The sequence below is a fragment of the Labrus bergylta genome, chromosome 6 (assembly GCF_963930695.1).
Source record: "Labrus bergylta chromosome 6, fLabBer1.1, whole genome shotgun sequence".
NCBI lineage: Eukaryota > Metazoa > Chordata > Actinopteri > Labriformes > Labridae > Labrus > Labrus bergylta.
The window spans coordinates 16,823,619-16,843,992 of NC_089200.1; the positions used below are offsets into that span (position 1 = coordinate 16,823,619).

The 20,374-nt window shown below is 43.7% G+C and overlaps 1 protein-coding gene across 3 annotated transcripts in view; it reads right to left on the reverse strand.

The window, feature by feature from the left end:
• The window catches only part of rnf220b (ring finger protein 220b), a 29,648-nt gene extending 24,150 nt beyond the window's left edge, over window positions 1–5,498 (reverse strand). For all 3 annotated transcript variants that reach the window (XM_065955870.1, XM_065955869.1, XM_020638990.3), the window contains exons 1-2: window positions 5,211–5,498; window positions 3,391–4,002 (exon numbers count right to left, since the gene is read on the reverse strand). In XM_065955870.1, the coding sequence (XP_065811942.1) occupies window positions 3,391–3,982 (592 nt within the window). In that variant the 5' untranslated portion in view covers window positions 3,983–4,002; window positions 5,211–5,498. The remainder of the gene's footprint in view (window positions 1–3,390; window positions 4,003–5,210) is intronic.
• Between the last annotated feature and the right edge of the window lie 14,876 nt (window positions 5,499–20,374).

Below are 20,374 nucleotides of genomic sequence, written 5' to 3' on the forward strand. Positions count from 1 at the left end.
ATATTTCTAAATTCAAACGAACAAGTAAACAGGTTAAGTTTGAATTAAAAAGGGGAAATGGACAAATAAGAAAAGGCTCTCCTATTTTTTTCTTTTTATATTTGGTCTCTCTTTGCAATAACACAATGTGTATGCTAACCATACAAACTGAGAATCTGTACACTGTGTTTTTTTTTCCTCTACATTGGTATTGTCAGCAAGAGGGCTGTTTCCCAAAATGGTTGACATGCAAGTTACACAGAGAGAAATTGACCTCTGCAAATAAATTTAGCATGTTTCTCAAATGCCATTTCTTTGCCACAACCGATGTAAGAGACTTGGAAGCTTAACAACATTTGTGAAACAGGATGCTACTATCGTTGCAATACAAGCAGTCCACAGAGATCACTTTGTGAAACTGACTCTAGGTCAGCTGTTTTTAAAGGTGAACACAATGAATCTATGCCAGTCTGATAACTATATATATATATTTTTTTTTTAGCGTCTTATTTGTCCACTCTTTAGGTAAAGGACCATTCTCTCCTGACAGCCTCATCCAGGAGTATGGAGATTTACAAGTATCACAACACAAGGGCTCTTGAACATCTGGCTCTAGTTATTACAGCTTCCACTCAGCTTTGCCACCCCAGTAAGATACAAACGTACACACACATACACCCCATCAGCGTCTGGCCACGGTGTGTTTTGCCAGTCCACTCCTTGAGTTTCCTAACTTGTTTCTAGGCCGTTTTAGTTTCCACTTGGGCCTGCAGCGGGAAGCATCTCCCTGAGGAAAATAAGCAGGTCTCGCTCCAGTGAAGACATCTGCCCTTTGAGAGCGAGTGTGGCTGTTTGAACAGCTGTCAGTACACACCGTGCGTCTCGGACCGTCCCTGACACAACAGAGGCAAGACTGAGAGGGAAAAATCGAATGAAGAAAGACACTAAACCTACGGGAGGAGGAAACGTCCACAGCCGGTGATGCACAGCAGGTGTCCTACCAGCATGTTGTGTGGACAGAAAAGATGCTACCAGAGGACCTAAAGAACTTCTTCACCTGTGCTGAACTATGGAGCAAACAGTGCCTTGCATTAGTACACCCCCCCTACCCCCCAAATCTAAACTTTAGCAACATTTTCCACTGTTACAACCTTGAATTCTGACTGACTTATTTGAGCTAGTTTACTGTTTTCTAAAAACAATAGAACAGTCAAAAAATGCAGATGTCTTTTAGATGCCAACCTGGATGCAAATGGCTGCAACAGGATCACCGTGAGAGGTTTTAAAGCAGAGGACTCCAAGCTTTTAATGCTTTATTGGCAAGTATATCATGTGATTGTCCCACCTCCCACGTGTATGGATAATATTGTATTTTTCCATTTCAAGCAATACATCTAAACCACAACATACAGAAACGTTCAAGGCGGGTGAATACTTATGCACTTAGGCACTTTGTCTTGTTTGTCTGCTGAAAGTCATGTGAAATCCAAAATGCTCCGATTTTTTTCAGAAGGTAAATTATATTTGTCCTTGGTCTTTGATACCCTCTAATTGGGCAGTCAGTTGCTACCTCCGGTTCTGAGGTCAAGGAAAGACAAAAGGAAAGTATTACCAATACATAGGTAGACTGAAACTGTAGAAATCAAACCAAAACACGCACAGACAGTCTGCAAACCAAACAAAGAAGGTCATTTCAAATAAGAAGAAAGCTTAAAAAGTATAAAAGTGCGTTTTATGGATTGGTTTTATACTTTGCACTTGCTGTGAGTATTTGCATTGCCGTTTCTACAGCAGCCTGCGAACAGCTCACTCTAAGATTTCAAGCTTAACACTTAAGACGTTTGCTCCTGAAGTGACTGTCTGTTACCCAGTCAAGAGGAACAAGTGTATGTCAGACTTAGAAAAGTGCCGGGAGCTCAATTGCATTAAAGCTCTTAGTTTGCCTGAGCTGCAATCTAATTGGATAAAGCTGGAAAAGCAGCTTCCAATGTGCTCAAATCCATTTTTTTTTTACCCCCATTCTCATTTTTTGGAAGAGATGCTCGCCATGTTCTATCCCATCCCAATCTTTTGTCCTTGTCAACATTCCCCAAATGAGATTCCCAAAATCAGGAGGTGAGGGGAGCACGCATGCTCGAGTGCACCGAGCAAACATTGTCAGACAGACACACCTCTCACACCAGCACGCCGCCTGGCATCTCTTTCCTTTCCTGTCCTTATTAAAATTCCATATTGAGATTCCTCGCTGCCACTCCGCCTCCCTGGTCCTGTCACTCAGCCACAGAGCAGCGACAAACCAGCAAGTTTCTACAAAGACGCACACACATATATGCATAGAGAAAGACACAACCCAAACTTTTCTTAAGACAACTTGTCCCTGCTCCCGCCCTTTATGTGTGGGATGAAAGTTTCCTTTAGGTGCTGTGTGTGAGAGCGTGTTTCAGCGTCTCCATCTCTGCCCCCCCCCCCACCTCCCCTTCTCATTGTCATTATTTTCGATGGTGTCCCCTCTGATCTGCCGAGCCTTTGGGTGCTCTCTCTCCCTCTCTGTCTTTCTCTGGTCCCTTTCATCTGTCAGGCGCTCCCTTTGGCGACTGCCACTGAGGGGGTTTGATTTCCCATCATGCCTAGCATTGCCTTCCTTGACTCTGGCTACCTCTGTATCTCTCCCTGCCACCCACCCCCCCTCCTCTCCCTCTGTTGTAACCCTGCGTCGTCGGGCAATTATCCCCAGGAGTAATGAGGAGCGTCTCTCCCTTGCTGACTGACACCTCTCCCACTCATTTGTCAACAAATCAGACGGCCGGTGTGGGCGGCCATATTGAGCTGAGGGTTGTCGTCGCATCATCGCATCTCTCTCTCTCTTTCCTCCTCCATCCCTTCCTCTCTATCTCTGCCACCTCGTTATCTCTGACAGGGTGTCATTCGTTCCAAGTCTCACTCCCCCTGTGTCAACCCTCCACACGCTCGCATGTATTTGTGTTCCTCAGCTGCCGAGAAAAGTCAAACTTCCAATGGGCCCTAATGGTCATATGTGGCTAATGATCACTAAGCTGAACAAGTAACACTATTCATTTTATTTGTGTCAAAGAAAGCCTTGCCAGTGTAAACACTTTGTCCAACTATAGAAGATAAAGACGAGAGTGCAAAGGGGAAATGTTTTCAGATATGCTCACAAAGACTGCTTTCAATTTGTCGACATTATTCGCTGCAGCTGTAGAGGAAATGTAAATCTCTTCTGCAGTGTCATGTCAGGGCAAGAAAGGTCTTTGAGATGCCAATTAAACTCTGTTCATTTCCCTGCATGTTTTAAGCTGTGCGAGTGACTGTGTGTGAGCTTCAGATGTTAGCAGTGTTTACATATCAGATCATGTATCAGATTAGTGTGTCTGTGATCGAGGGTGTACTCACTGTGTTCTTTTCGCTCCTCCGGGCTTGACGAAGCCTCTCCATCAGACAGCAGGCCGGACATGGAGAAAAGCTTCCTCCCTGAGTCCTCCCCACCTTTCAGGGAGCCACCTGGAGAGCCAAAGTCAAACTCCTTCCCCTCTACGTCAGGGAAGCAGCTTTTCAGCCTCTTAGCCGGGGTGAAAGCCGAATGGTAACCCCCTGACTCTCTCTCTTCTTGTGGGGAGGAGAAAGGTCGAAAGGCGCCAACCCCGCTGTGGTTGAGCATGCTGAGGGTGGAGCAGTCCAGGTTTGGTGGGGTGAATTGGGGATGCAGGTGGAGCAGGGAGGTCGGGAAGTCTCGGGAGGGGAAGGTGCCTGACATGGGGCCCTGGCGCTGGTACATGGAGGTGAAGGTGTAAGAGGCGGAGGGGAACGGGAGGTGGAGGTCTTTCTCCATAGAGACAGGGATACCAAAGGGCCTTGGCGCCTGGCAGGGGACAGAAGCGTCTCGGCCAGCCTCTGCGGTGGAGGCAAGGACCATTAGGGCAGGAGAGGCCAGAGGAGCTGGCAGGTAGGAGGGGCTGTCCATCTTGAAGGGGCGGTGGAGGTCCATTCACCTCCCTGTTGATGGTCCTGAGGAGAGAGAGAGGACAGAGTTAGAGGGGGCTGGAATATATTAGTGAGTATGAAGGCTGCTACAACAGGACTCAAAAATATACCACAATTTGGTACAAAGGCATTTTATTTTAGTTGTTTTTTTCAATCAAATTTTACATTAAGAAATGAATTACCTTCCTCAAACCTTAAGTGAAATTCCATAATTGGTGTGTGAGCTGAATTATTAAAAAGATACAAGCTTAATATTGCCTTAAAAAATAGTTTCATTATTTTATGATTCAAATTAGAAACTCTTTCATTTTTTGAAAAACTACCATTTACAGCTTCTGAGACATTTATCCTGTTACAGTTTTGGACTAAATTCAATCGAAACGGGTTTGGGGAGGCCTCTGTGCCTGTAAATAATTACGACGGAATAAATAGCTAATAAAACACACACGTAGCTGAAGCCTGAGAAAGATCAATTTTTCAGTGAGTCAACCTTAAGACACGTTAGGGAAAATAACTGCCCTTCTTTTCTTCTTTGATAGGCTAAATTAGTTCTCGTAATATTCATAAATCACACCGATTGTGTCACAAATAATTAAATCCACGTTTGGGTCGGCTATACTTTAGGTATAAGACATTTTTAATCATTTCTCTTCTTACACAAAACGTGCATCAAACACCAATGAATAACTTTATGCTTTTGATTTTATTGAATTTAGATCATGAGAAAAAAAATCAACACTAATAGTTCAGTAGGCTCCATTTAAAAAGAGAGAGAAGAAAAAAGAATGGCAGTTCTTGGAGCACCGAAATCATTTATTTAAAATAGAGATCATTTTTAAAACTTTATTAGTCACCCTATTTTAATTAACTAAATTATGTTAAATCAACCATTAAAATGCGCACTAAGTTTCAGACCTATTGACTTTAAAGCACTTAACCGACAAATTAAAACTCTAATCATAAGAATTCAAAGTTGCCAGGACTTTTTACACAACCTGAAGGCGAAAATGACAAGATTCCCCCTGCTCATCTCAAAATCACACATTTCTTAAAGTCTTTTCATCGTTACAATCACCGCGGGAACCGGAGCCTATCCCAATGCGAGCGCAAGTTCACCCACCTCAGAAAACCCAACTCAAACAAAGTCCGACAGAACAAATTGGCAATCAACTAATTCAACTAATTCAAACAAATGAGGACGCTATCAGGAGTGTTGTCACTCCAGGACTTACCTTGGACTTAAAGCGAGTTTTATTTCACCGTCAACAACTCTTCTCCTCTCTCTCCAACAACTTCTGCTCTCAGGACGCGGCACTTTCCCCTGGTCGCGCAGAAAAGAGAAAGAAAGGCAGGGAAAACAGGTATCTGTGGGCAGCTTCTCTTTCCTTCAGTAGATGTTCTTCGTGTTGAGCAATGAGATAGCGATGTGGGGAGTTCAGAGAGGTGTTCAGGCGCTGCGTATGTGCGCACGATCAGGACATGAGTGAGCGGACGAGCGGACTGGCTGGCTGTGGGGTCGCTCTGTTTCTGTTGGTCTCTCCTTCCCGTGCGCTCCCTGTGACAACCCCCCCACCCTCAACTCTCCTCGTCTCCCCCCTTTCCCCCTGCCCTCTTTCTCTGTAGCATTTCCCCCACTTCCCCCATGCGCGCTGCATGGGATGGACAACTTCAATCTCTTAACCTGGCGAGAAATGTTGGACTGATATTGATATATAAACAAAGTAAGACAAATAAAGTGTTCAGTTTTGTCAAAGGGGAAAATAGGACACGTTTTTGCCGTAATGTGCCGGATCATTAACTAATCTGTATGTTAGAAAAACCTTAACAATTACACCCGAAACACTGACCTCTTTGACCCACCATGTAGCCTATAAGGACAGCCCGCATTTTAATGACAGATTTCATGATTAAAGTTTAAATGAAGTGCATGGTACAAGTTAACCCACTTTAATCATTTCTTTACCTGTTTTTATATTGGCATCACTGCTTTGTTACTGTGAGCGTCAGGTGATGGAGTTATCCTCTTCTCACTGAGCCTGTAGTCTGCCATCTGTGTGATTGACACTTGGGAACATTCCCTTTTGATGAGACACAATGCAAACCAATGGTATTATTTGTCACTGATAATCTGCTTTCAACTCCAACACATTACACCGAGCGTTATATCTACATTATTCATATCTGATTTCCAGCACATTCGCAGAAAGCACAGCTCAGAGCGCCCCAAATCAGCCCAAATCACTCTTAATTTGTTTTTATCGGTATTGGTATTGCTTAAAGACTTTTTGAAATAATGTAATTGAAATAATTCCTTATTCCCCTAGGCCAATCCAGAGGCTTTACACTCCTAATCTAATGTGACACGCAATTTCCGTCTCTCAGACGATTGCTTCCCCTCAGGTCCCTGTCTTTAATGAACAGCCATTTGGCTGTGAGCCTGTGTGCATGCATGTGTGTGTGTGCAAGAAAGAGTCCTGAGATAGGAAATGAGTGAATTGGGAATTTCAAAGCTAAGAAGAAGAAGAAGAAGAAGAAGAAGACACAAGGAGGGAGCTGGAAATCAAGGGGTTTGCCATGCTGAAAATACCCTGGATAATTGGGATTTTGAAATAAATACTGACTCTCTTCTCTTCATTAGCAAAGATTGAAGAGAAACACCATTTCTCCTGGACAGTTCATCCACCCCAACATCGATACAGTGATTCCTGGGTTGAAGCTCCATGTCTGCCTAAAGACAGCCGCTTGGAGAGGAAGAGGAGGGCCAGACAGCAGATGCAGACTTTGACAAAGACACATCAGGAAGTGTCCAGACTGACTGTTTCAGTCCTGCCCTCGGACCAATATGGGAGCGAGTAACGCATGCATTCCTTGTGACAAGGCAAGGTCATAACTCCACCTAAAGACCCCACTCTCCCTCATGCATTGTTTTGGGGTCAGAGAAGCAGATGCCCCCGTCACACTGTCAAATATCAGATGAAATCTGTGCAACTATACCCGCTCTGGGCAAGGATAGCTTTTGATTCATTAGAAATTAACAAACAAAAGTAATGTGAGAGGATGGTTTGTATTCTCTGAAATAGAAATGTGAAAACATATCCTAATTGGCCTGCTTATCGGTGAAAACTCTCATTACAAGTGCCTCTATTGACATTATGATTATTATTTCTACCCTGTTCCTCCAATTTGGCCCGTGTGCTAGTTGCTGTGAGTGGTGTACAGTGAATGATGGGTGTGTATGTGTGTCCTGCAGGCCCAGTGAAGTGTTAATGATGTCCCTGCTGCCGCAGCCAGGTTATGGCACAGGGGCCGTTAGCCGCCCTGGGTAAACTACGCGGCTCCCAGAATAAATTGCCACCTGGAGCCACGCAGGCTGGTCAGCCAGCCAATTACAGGCCTGCCCGCTCAGCTGAGGATGATGGGATACGATGTTAATTGTATGTCTTCATTTTCTGGCAGGAAGTGAGTCACTTGGCCGTCTTCATGACTGTCAAACACGCACACATTCCTACAAAGAGCGCAACATCTTAATGCACGCTATGCTTTGGTTTTCATCTCTTTATAGCTTCAGTTTGCTCTGGTAAGCAGCATCACTTTGTTGTCTTTTCAAACTTGACAATATGTAGCTTTAAAGCGTTATCAAAGAATTTTAAAACATCCACAGTTTGCAGCTTAGTTTCTGTGGTCACAATTGTAAATCCAAACAAGGGCGAGATGAGTTCAAGCAAATGAAATCAACATGATGAGAGTTCTACACTTCTTTGATTACGATGCCAGGGGTCATCAACGGAGTCTTTTAACTTCTTACAATGCATAATTAGAGGAACAAACATTAAATAGTCTTGTCTTTATTATTTTACACTCTCCTGCATTCTTGTTTCCGGGGCATGGAGTAAACTAAGTTACTGTTGTAATCATTTCCACAGACCAATTAGTGACAACAATTACCTTTTTGCTTTGGGACTCACATGCACCAATTACAGCAGATTGCCTTCATACAATTTCTGCTAATGAAAACCAAAGGGAAAGAATATGCAGGAAAAGGAAATTCTATCTATTCTTTTAAGTGATTTGTATCTTCGGGAAAAGCAGCAAAAAGCTGAGTGAGTTGTAAAAACTGGTGCACAGGACACATGAGTTCCTGAGCAGTGGCAGTGTTGGAGATGAAGAGTGCTCAGTGCTGTGGAGTCAGTTGGGTAGTAGTTGTGCGTTGCAGTGCTCCACTCTCTTCAGTATATCAACATAGAGACAGTCTTGTAGCAGTGCTATGGAGAGAGAGGTTAGCTACTATATTAACATAGGGAGAGACAGCGCCAGAGCAGCGCAGTCTGCCAAACACCGAGCGGAGGAAGTGAGACAGAGAGAGAGGCCATCGACCAGACAGCTACAAGATGGAGTGGAAGGGAACGTGTGAGAGATGAGCTGTCGAACATGTGACAATGTGTGTGTGTGTGTGTGTGTGTGTGTGTGTGTGTGAGTGAGCGAAAGTGGAAAAGTGTGCGTGTTATTGTGTGTGTGTGAGTGTGACAGCTCCCCAAAGCAGCCAGCAAGCGTGAATGTGAGTAGGAATACAGAGAGGTGCATTATGGTCTCAATCATCGATCGCTTCCTCCCAAGGGGGCTGGTGACTGACCCTCACCAGACACACACGCACGCATGCACCACACACACACACACACACTCACACAAAACACACACACTCATGCACACATGCACACATGCACCACACACACACACACACACACACACACACACACACACACACACACACACACACACACACACACACACACACACACACACACACACAAGGATCCTGTATGTTTACACATTCACAGCACACTTTTATTGGCGGTCTGATACTGTTTACAGGTACTCAACTTTGTCTCTACACTGCTGAAGTTACATTTCCTGAACCGAATACAGTTTCATCAACAGAGCACTGTGAGTGTAAGTGGTTGTCACAGAGGCAAAAATATTCAATGAAGTATAGAAAGCAAGCAATGCATGCTGTGTGACTACAGGGAGCATACTGTCCAATTATATCATAACTTTAAGAATATATTTTCCAGACTGTCAACTAATCCCTTGAAAAGAGTGGAAACATCAGGGTGTTACTTTTCCAGCCCTGTCAGTGACACTCTGCCTAAAGTCTGTTTGTCCATACCGGTGATGCAAACATTCTTATCAAGCGATACGTTTAGATACATAGAAATGTTGGAAAACCAGAGGACTTAAAATTATTCACTAACATTATTTTTTTGTCTCAACGGATTTTAAAAATGAAATAAAAATTATTCTATGCTAAACAAGGGACAAATTGGGATTACTGAACAACAATATGCAAGAGTAGGAGATAAAATCATTTGTACTACATGCACATGTGGACCACATGTGAATGGAGGCTCCAAAGTGACTTGACAGCAATCTGACTGAAAAATAATACAGGTGCTGAAAGAATAGTGCTTATCTTTAGTGGATTTGTCCTTTGTCCTTTGGAACCTAATTTGTTAGACCCTCTCCTTAAAGATTACACATGCAACCAAAAATCATAAAGACTACTTATCCTGAGTTGTTAGATAATGTGACATTTATGTCGTTAACACAATCTTGCATGCAAGCCTTAAACTTTGTGCAAAAAGTGGTAAAGGCTGAATCTTCACCATTACACAAACAGAAATAAATAGTCCATTTGTTGGAGACTACTGTAGTTTTAGCAACATTTGACGTACAAGAGACTTAAAAACAACAAGACAATGAATGCAGGATTGATTTCTAATTAAATTGGGTGATTATGTTTGTTGAAGTTGTGTGATACTCGGCCAAATTGAGCTTTTCACAAATTAAAATTGTTTGATAGATGAATATGCGTCGTCAGGCACTGGCTGCACATGCAACGTTTTTAAGAGGGTCAGATTTGGACTTTGATTTCCTATGCAGAAAGTAATAAAAAAAAAAGTAAAATGTCACAACCTTGGTCCTTTAAGAAAAATATACATGTAATGCAGCGGTGACTTTATGAGAAAGAAGCAGGAGTGAACAGCAACTTCCCCTTTTCTCACTTCTAACCTTTATCTTTAGGCACCCAAAAGGCGCAGAGTAAAGAGCAGTGAGGGCCTGTGTCCTCAACCCACCGCGGCGTTTCCAATCGACACACACACATACAAACAGAAACACAACGCTGCCCACCACCAAACATCGCACCCTGTCCCCTCCCCTCACATATCCAGCCAGCCGGGGCCCCGCGTCCCCTCTCTCCTCTCTTACCGCCACGAGGCTGACACTAATGTGACACTCTGGAAAATAATTACCAACAAACGCACTGCTGACTGCAAACAGCTCGCTCCCCTCAGTGGACTGTCAGTAGTCATTAGTTTAAACCCTGTGAGAGGACAGGACCATCGAGAGGAGGGGGGTGAGGGGATGGGGGGGGGGGGGGGGGGGGGGAGGTTGTAGATGATAAGGAGAACTATACCATGTGAGGAGGAAATAAAGAGAAGGAAGAGGAGAGCTGACAGGTGAGATGGAAATAATCTGCTTTACAATTGTAAAACATGTAAAACAGTGTTGTGCGTTTACATGTCTGGTTGAGTTGCAGCCCATTCTTCATCATTGGCCCCCTCTGGTGGTTTACATTATATCTACTGTGGTGCACTAGAAGCGGGACCCCTTTGTAAAGTGTCAACACACTCAGTTTAATTGTTGCGGACAGTGTCCCTCTGACTTACATCTGAAGCAGCTTGGTTTGTTTCAAACAAACCATCAATCACTCACACTTTATATATGCCTAATCACAACAACAAGTTATCCCATCACACTTTACACAAAGAGCAAGTCTAGACCGTATTCTTTGTAATCTAGCTTTAGCGGAAGTTCAGTCAGGAAATATATTCTACATGCTGGTTTTGTTATTTAATCTCATATTGTGTCACATGATGCACTCTTCCTCATTCACATTCATTTTTGTTTTAATCATCAGCTGTTCACAATACCAGGTCACATCTATCCAATGGCACGTCCACACTCCCTCATTGTTAGCCTATCAAATTTGCTGCCGCCTTTTTTAAATATGGCCTTGTCTTCCACCAGTTCATTCATGCCATCGTTATGGTCAACCCATCACCACCAAGCCATCGCAGTTTCATCACCTTATTCATCCCATCAGCCTCACGTCATCGGTTTGGTTAGCCTCTTCATCACAGACAATATCTTCAGCTGTTCTAGTCAAACGCAGTTTTTAGTTAGATCAGCTTTTCATCCCATCAGCCTAAGATGACATCATCAACCATCATCCTATCAACCCCAGACTTCACAGTTCAGTCAGCTTCTTCATCCTATCAGCCCAGGCGACACCATCAGCTAACGCCTCCACCGCCTGTGTCTGGACTCTGCTGGGGGATAGTTCTTGCTGCCGCTCAGGGCAGACATCTTCGATTGCTCTACCGTATCTCCCTGTAAAGAGCAAGTGCCAAAGATTCTCAAACAATAATTCATTATCACACATGAGAAATAAATATATAAATCTTTGATTAATTTACCTGTCTCTCCTGATTTAAATAGTATTTAGATACACCCATCCACCAATTAATTAAAACCAATTAAAACCAATTAAAAACTTTCCTTTAACAGGCAGAAAACCTGAGCAGAATCAGACTCATAGGCAATGATCTACCACAACCCACTGGAGTTAGAGGGAGAAATCCTACATTTTGTCCAGGTAAGCAGTAAAATGAAGAAAAGACGCTCAGCCTGAAAACTGTTCACAGGAGCTGCAATTCCAACACAATTACCCTATTGCCACAGGGTACATCAATTCTTTGAACACATCCCCCCCCCCCCCCCCCCCTCCTCTCCTCAAGACCCTTATTTGTGTTGCCTTGGGGGGTAGCCGTGCCAGAGAGATTAAAATTTTTTAGAGCTTCCACACTGGCCAATATTAAAATGTCTCAATACATCTTCCTGGCTATTTTGATTGGTAACTTAACCCCTGACTCCTGAGCGTAAAAAGGCCCATTCTCTGAGCTATTGTCAGCAGGCTGGAGTCTAATTTTTGTATGATTCAGGCTAATGAGCTGGTAATAGGTGCTGTGTGTGGATGAGGAGGATATTACTGTGGAGTGGAGAGGAGGAGGAGGAGGGCAGGGCTGAAGTGAAGATGCAGGGTTCTTATTGTTCAATAATCAGAGGGTACACTGTTTAATCTGTGAGGAAGACGCTGTTTCCACTCTTTCAAGAAAAGAAACTGTTATCGCTGTTAAAAAAACAACTAAAAATATATTTAGTTTCCACATAAACAGTCAGACTTGGTCGAAATAAGTGTTGATATATTCAGTGTGAGTTAAAGACAGAGCTGCAGGGAGACAGGGAGTTAGAGAGAAAGTTGAAGAGTGTCTGTCTTTGTGTCATCCAGCCAATGGCTTTATCCAGCCTTATCCTGAACCATGAAACCATAGTGCATGACACCCTTCTTTGCTCTGCACAGATATGGCTATTCACTGTTAGCACAGAGATTTGACAAGCTAGACTGGGCTTACTCAGCAGCCTGGGTCAAATGTATGACTGTCACAATCTTTTTTTTTTATCTTTCTCTTCCTCTCCATTCCACTCGGTGCACCCTCCTTTTACTCCCCACTTGCCACCAATCTCCCAACTTTGCCTGTTCAAATTGACAAATTCACCCAGCGACAAAAGAATAAATGAAAGAGAGAGAGGGAGAGGAGGCATCTGAAGGGGGATAATCTTTGCAGAGGGAAAGATCTGGTTGACTGGGAGACGGGCAGGTGAACACATTCATGGGTTATCCACAAGGTCAACATTTGGATGCAAATGTTTTTCAAAATCATAACAATGGTGTGAATTGAGAAATTCTTGAATAAAATGAGGTTTCTAGTATTTTCAGTGGTTTATCTGGCACATTTGTGTTCCATCTTTCAAATAAAGAAGGTGTCCTTTGTAGTGATTTTGGTATTTAAATTATACTATTAATTTCATCTTGAAATAATGTCCAGATTAAGTTAAAGGAAGTGTCACATGAGTATAGAGTTTGACGCACCATCAGCCTATGAAAGTGATTGAAAAATGATTTAAATGTTTTTTTAAAGCTCCTGTGAAGAGTTTGTGGTTCCTGTCTAATTTGGCACCTCCTGTAGACAAAGTGGTATCACTTGTCCCTTCTTTGATTTTGTCCTCTAAATATGTAAGTAGCATTTTCTGAAAAAAGATTCATCCTGCTTTCTTAACAGTAAAATGTATCACTCATCAAAAATTCTTACTGTGAAAAATGGAAAAATTGCAACATTCGCCTCATCTGACACCTACCATGTCAGTCAATAAAAATAACTGTATCAAAACAACTTTTATGTCGATGATCCTTTTGTGAATCAGTATTACTTTCAGTTTGTTTCATAACCAGCTAAAAAAAAACACCAGACAGCTTTTTCTAACCCTAGTAGTGTGAACATTTTACTTTTCAGTGAGCATTTTTTATTTGACTTTGTTTACTTTCAAACTTTTCAGTTTTGCCCCCAAACCAGACCTCAAAGGATTAGTTTGGCACAAGACAAAGCCGATATTTGTTTAAAAGACGACCCAAAAGTCCATTTCAGTGTTAAACTAACTAAGTTATAAGTGTTCCGTATTCCAAATCTTACAACATTTAGAGGACAGAAATGTTAGACAGTAAGTGGTCTACTTTTCAAAGCACATCATTAGATTGACTCCAACAAAATGTTAATGTAATAATATCATTGTAATGTTGAAGCTGGAGCTCATTTTAAAATACCCTAAAAGCCATTCACTCCATGATAAAAAGATTAAAAGTTTATAAATCAATAACTTTGTCATAGTGTATTTCATAATATGTAAATTAACTCATAACTATAGCTGTTGAGTAACTTAGTGGAGTTGAAGTAGCATAGAATGCAAATACTTAAGTGACTTGAGATGCCTTCATTTTTGTGTTAATGTGAATAATTTCCTCTAAACCAATCATATAAAACTATGCATTAATTAATTTAATCTAGATGGTAGTTTAAAAAAATAATAATTCAAACCCCTATCAGACCCTGTCAATGTTCCCACTGTCCCTGCTGCTGTGTGTCACCTCTGTGTACATCTGTCTACCTCTAAGCCCCATGAGGCCGAGACTGTGGTTTGTGTGTCAAAATCCTAATCTTTGCACAATCCACCCACACACATTCTGTCTCGCTCTCTCTCTCTCTCTCTCACACACACACACACACACACACACACACACACACACACACACACACACACACACGCACACACTTTCTCTATCGGTGTTCAGTCAGGTAAAGGTCTCTCAGTCGTGCTCTGTGAGTGGCCTCTGCTCAAACAGATCAATAGACACTGGCACGTCCCTCCACCAACCAAGAGAAAACAATTAAAAGCCATCGATCCTGTGCCAGGCTCCTCCATGAATATGCATGTGTCCTTGACCTTCCCTTGGAGGGGGGAAGAGAGCAAGAGAGATAGACTGACAGACAGGTGTAGGAGCTTTCTCGCTCTCTTTCCCCCCTATTTTAATGTTAACTGGTTTGGTATTGTGCTTTTCAGCCTTGTATTGCTCTTTTCTCTGTAAATCCTCTCACATTAGAGCTCAAACATGCCTCCTGAGTTTCCATGAGGCAACTCATCACATTAAAGCCTGTGAAACCAGTTGCTCTTTTATGTGCCCATTTTAAGGCAGAGATTGCTCTTTTCCGAAATCAAATGGTCCCACAACGATTGTCCCCTCCAGCTCCCCCCGCTGCCCACATCTTTTCTAATTACAGATGTGTGACATGCACATGGCGACGTCTCCATGTTAGCACATCACTGTGCCTGTCTTGACACATCCTGTGGTCACAACATCAGGGGGCTGCAGGGGACAGCCTTGCCCTGTCCCCCGTCACTGGGGATTAGCATTAGCATGCTAACAGGACCCCTGGGGGCGGTGCTGCGCTAAGGGTCACACTGACAACTGTCATCAGCCTGCTTTAATTAGCTGAGCTTGGTCATGAAGGAGCTGTGCTAAAACTGAGCTGTTTACTCAAACATATTCTGCAAAGTAACCAACGTATCACTTTATCCTTTTTTTTAATGTTTTTTTTGTATGACAGGCGTTGCAGTTGTGTTTAAAAATATGAGTGTTACGCTGTATTTCCTCTTATCCATCATTCATCATCAATGCCAGCAACCCCCCCCCCCCCCCCCCCCCACCGCCCCCAACCTGCCTTTGCTTTACATCAGGAGTCGACCATGTGATTGCTGACAGGTCACACTGCCGTGCTGCTAACCTGACAGTATCAAGATGGCATTGTCATAGGCCCGGAGATGAGGTGAGAAGAGTGAGAGGTAGAGTGTATCGTCAGTCAGAAACTGCATTATCCAGCTTTTCTGTGGCTGTCTACCTTTTCTGTGGCGGTGTAATGGGAGTGTCACACACTAGCAGACAGTTAGGAGTCCCACTATTCAGCTGAGAGGCCACGTCCATATATACACCGCCTGCTAACTGACTGCAGACGTTGCCGAGGCAGTCCTGTCCGCCTCACAATGACTGTCAGAGGCAACCTGGGGGCTGGCGAGACTGTCACACTCGGTCACAAAGCATTTACCTGCTGACAGAATTGCAATTAGTCCTGAGAGTGATTTTACTGGGAGAAAAGAAAAAGGGAGACTGAAAAGGGGGGTAGTAGGAAAAGGGAAAGGGTGGATAGAAAAAAAGATAAAGACAAAGAGGTGGGAAGACATGCAGAGACAGCAGCGATGTAGAGTGAAAGGTGACTAGATAGAGGAAGGAAAGAGAGGATTGTGAGGAGAAGACAAGTTTGATCTCTGAAGCAGAGCTCATTATGTTTGAGTGTGCGTGTGTGTGTAGGAGATTGTCTGGTAGCACTGCATCAGGTGATGTGTCTGCCTGTGGCCTGGGTCAACACACACATTGACTCAGTGACACAGTCCTAATAAATCTACACACACACACACACACACACACACACACACACACACACACACACACACACACACACACAGACACACAACAATGACCTGATGGAGTAACTGGTACCAGTTCTCAGAGGAAAGGCGGCTGGAAAGACAGTTTTTCTTTAAGTGACCTCTTTCAGCACCTCGGACAGCTCCTAGCCTCGTCTTTGTGTCACTTCATCCCATCACTTTTACATGTTTCCAATACAAAGATTTTTCGCAAGAGGTATATTTCCGAAATTGCCTGAGCATTAAGGCCCACGCACAAAGCCAGCGTCGCTCTGCTTTTTCTTGAACTCTGGATCTCATCATCATCCGCTAATGACCTCTCTCTCTCCCTCTCTCTTTGTGCCAGCTAGCAGCGCTCCCCTCCTGCTCGCTTCCCATCTCTCTCCACCCTACACACTCTCTGTGTGCTCTCGGCCTGATAAGAGAGTGGCAGGGGCTCCTCCCTGGCCCCTAAGGGGGAGACAGAGCGTGACTGAAACTGTAGTCCCAAACTAAACACAAGTAGAAATTGGTCCATGGGCCACGATCAATAGTGAATTAGCCAGTACGCTGGTTCTATGGAGGGCTGCTCAGCTCTGATCTGATGATCCATAGTAAAAGGCTGCAAGGGAGACTTGAGACGAGCACAGAGGAGGAGAGGACTTCAGGGTTGCGACATTGGCCTCCAATATCCAGTGGTGACCAACTCAAACTGAAGTGTCTTCTTGAGAAACTTTGTATGTAGAGCACCATGCTGTCTCCCCAAAGGCAAAGAGCAACAGTCATTCAAGCCATTCCCCAATAAAGGAAAGTCTATCCTAATTGCCAAAACAACTGTGAATTTTGTCTCTGGAAGGCAAAAAAAAAAAGGTGCATTGTCATAGTTACAGATCCAAAAGGTCCATGTATGGTGGATGCATCTGGGGAGAATGGGCTAACAAATAATTATTATTTTCACTCAGGAGACCACAGATTTGGTTGGCACTGACAAAGGAAAGATTTACCGTTGCGGATCAAATCAGAAATATATATTTTTTAAGTTGTTTGAGGTGCAGTAATTGTCTTAGGAGGTCTTCTTTAAGAGGTTGTTTGAGGCCATGGTCATATCTACAGATGTGTTTGTGGTGCAGGTGTGAGTGTTCCACTAAACTCACACTACGGTTCATCACTGTCCTGATCCCAGAGGTGTGTATGTGCATGTGTGTCTCTCTGGTGATTAATGAGCAGCAAGGCCTGATGGATTGTTGTGATCACAGATTGGACACCATGTTAAGGAGACACACACACACTGAGAGGGGATAAAGGCTGCTGTCCATAACATACGAACACACACACACACACACACACACACACACACACACACACACACACACACACACACACACACACACACACAGAGAGAGTTAACCTCAAAAGTCCATTACGTCCAGGATCATCGTGGAGAATAGTCTAAAGCACACCTTCGCATCTGCTGCACCATGCGCGCGTGTACACAAAAACACAAACACACACACAGTGACAGAGTGGAGACCTTTTGGAGGCGAAATATGTGACCTGAGTGGGCAGGCACCATCATCATTTCTTCTCTCTCTCAGTCTGTGATGTGATCCAGAGATGAGAGGAATTTTCACAGCTGCAGGCCAGAAAACACACACACATGCGCGCACACACACGCACACACACAAACCCACGCAAACATAAAATCAAGTCGGCTTTTGCCCTCGGGCCTCAGCAGGGAACAGATGTTACAATGCACCCAATGTTGCTTCCCTTTCATGCGCTATTGTGATCTGAATCCACTTTCAGACGCTCACTGTTTGACTGAGTACTTAAGGTGATTTACATCTATAGAGTGGCGCTTTCTTTGGTCCAATGAATTACATTTGGAATATCCTATTTCGTAACACAAACACATGCAAAGGTGCGGACGCATACACATACATTCACATTCTCCCCTAGCAGTCCGATAAGGTTGTCTTATCAGAAAAGAAAGGGGAGGGTGAAAGGGGGTGCTAGCTGTGTGATAATGGCTTTCACCAAATCCCTCCTCTGTCACAGATTAAAATGCCTGCTTGGAGAGCATTAGCAATCTTTCTTTTCATCTGTCTCCTCCTTTTTCCCTCCCTGTCGGCGAGCGCCATCGGATTTCTGGGGCAATCTATTGTCACAGGCCTGCCACACATACAAGGAGAAGTCAACCTCAATCTGATAGGCCATTGTCTTATTCTCCCCATCGCTGATTCCTGCTCATGGTATTGATCGCAAAGCTGTCTTTTTCACATCTCATCACATCGCAAGTGTGTTTGTGTGAGTGTGTGTGTGTGTGTGTGTGTGTGTGTGTGTGTGTGTGTGTGTCAGTCAGTCTGATGGAGTATGTGGTCAGTGTCCCATTGGAAGAATCTTCTTGGAGAGAAGATCCTTCAATTAGAAATCTTATTTTGTAATTACACTCAGCTTTAGGTGGCTGAAGTGTTTGCTAAAACTATGTGGACTCCAACCTAATCTGGTCACTCCAAGTATCAAGAGATCACAGAAGTGGAGGAGAAGAAGCCACTCGAAGCTAACCGTGACACCGCTCAGCCACCCTCTGAGTAACATAACACCCCCTCCACCTTCTCCTTCCTCTCCTCGCGCCTCCTCCACCATGCCTCACAGGCCCGTCTGTCACCCCTCTATAATTATGAGGAGTGAGAGTAATGTGTTGCAGTATGAATAGGATTGTCGGCCTGATTGTGATGTATAGGCTTTCATTACCATGTCCAGGCCTGTGCCCTTCGCCATGTAGGAAATCCTATTTAGGCCCTAATTTGGGAGCCTCCCCGACCGTCCCGCCTGATAGCAATCACACACAGTAATTGTGTGCTGGGGCAACTGACAAGAGTGGAGGCTCAGACATGGAGGGGAGGGAAAGAAAGAAGACTAGGATGAGGTGGAGGAGGAGCTGACAATGATATATCTGCATAGTTTGGTACATTATTCCAGTCATCCACTGCAGAATATGCATGTTTTTATACATTATATATTTATGTTTCTATTTATACTTATTTTATGGCTGTTTAATAGCATGCACGTCATTTAGAGGCACTGGAGACATTCAGGTACAGATCTGATTTTATTATCCACAAACGGAGGGCCCTTCCCCTCTCTCATTCCACTTCGACAATGCTACAAAGCTAATTGGGAGGAAAGATCATGCTATCCGATAATTATGATTTATGAGTCAATCTCCAGTTGATATATCGCACATTCTCCCCTGATTCCACGACAACACATAACCAGCCCTCTAGCAATCAATATTTGTACACAGTCCATGTACAAGTTAACTTTTTAAATATTTCATTAGTTCCTTTTTAGAGGGGAGTGATGCCCCCGCACCAATGTTTATGCAGATCTGACTCCACTTATAGGCCTGTAGATAATGAATGTCTAATTGACTCATTTAAATACTGTTTGCCTGCAGGAGGGCCTTTGCATTAAATGTTTGATTGCCCTCATATTAACTGTCATTAATCCCCTCTGCTCTTAATAAGGACTTTATGAGGCTTTCTTAAAACTTCATGTCTACCTCACTGTTCTCTTTGCATAATTAAGTAGAATATTCAAAAATATGGAAATGAAGGAGCTCTCTGGATTTGAATAATGGTCTTTGTGAGGCAGACCTCTAATTACAGGCAAACCTTTGCATTTTCTGTTCTGCATTTTGGTCTGGGTTCATTAGTTCAGGTCAGTGTGGGTCGATACAGTTAACGCCTTTATTCAATGTCTAACTTGGGCCTGCTTTTTACAGCACATGCCGCATTTGATCAAACCAATAGAAGCTCTTTTACCTGTATTTAAAAAAAAAAGAGGTAAGACAGTATCAGGCCCTGCAGTGTCTGTGAAAGGAAGATGTACGGCGCATAGGGAACTTTTGACAGCCATTACAAACTGTCAGCGCGCCAGAGTGGGTGAGAGACACAAACTTGTCTGTGTTTATAGCCTAACTGATCCTCTTATTCCTGCTACTCCTCCAGTCTCTCTGCTCTGCCCTAATCTCTCTGGGGGTCTTACTGGCCCTGGATGACAAATGGGAAGGAGAGGCCAGCCAAGCGTGGGCTCTGTGGAGGAGCTCAGGCCGGGGGTCTCGCTAAGCCCGCCTTGGCTCTAACCTGGATCATCTCTGACATGGCCTTCACTAACCCCGAGGATGGAGAGGCCACACATGACACACAAGCACATGTATGATTACAGAAGATGTGGCAACAGTTATATAGAGAAACATGGAAAGCAACAAACTTCCGATCAGTACGCCGCACTAGATGGATTAATCTCACAGCTGCTACCTTTTCACACGTGCACACACACTCAACTACACCGTCTCACACTTTCTGCTGCTCCAAAAATCCAAGACAGTGAATGTAAGCTCAGAACTAGTGACACCAGATAA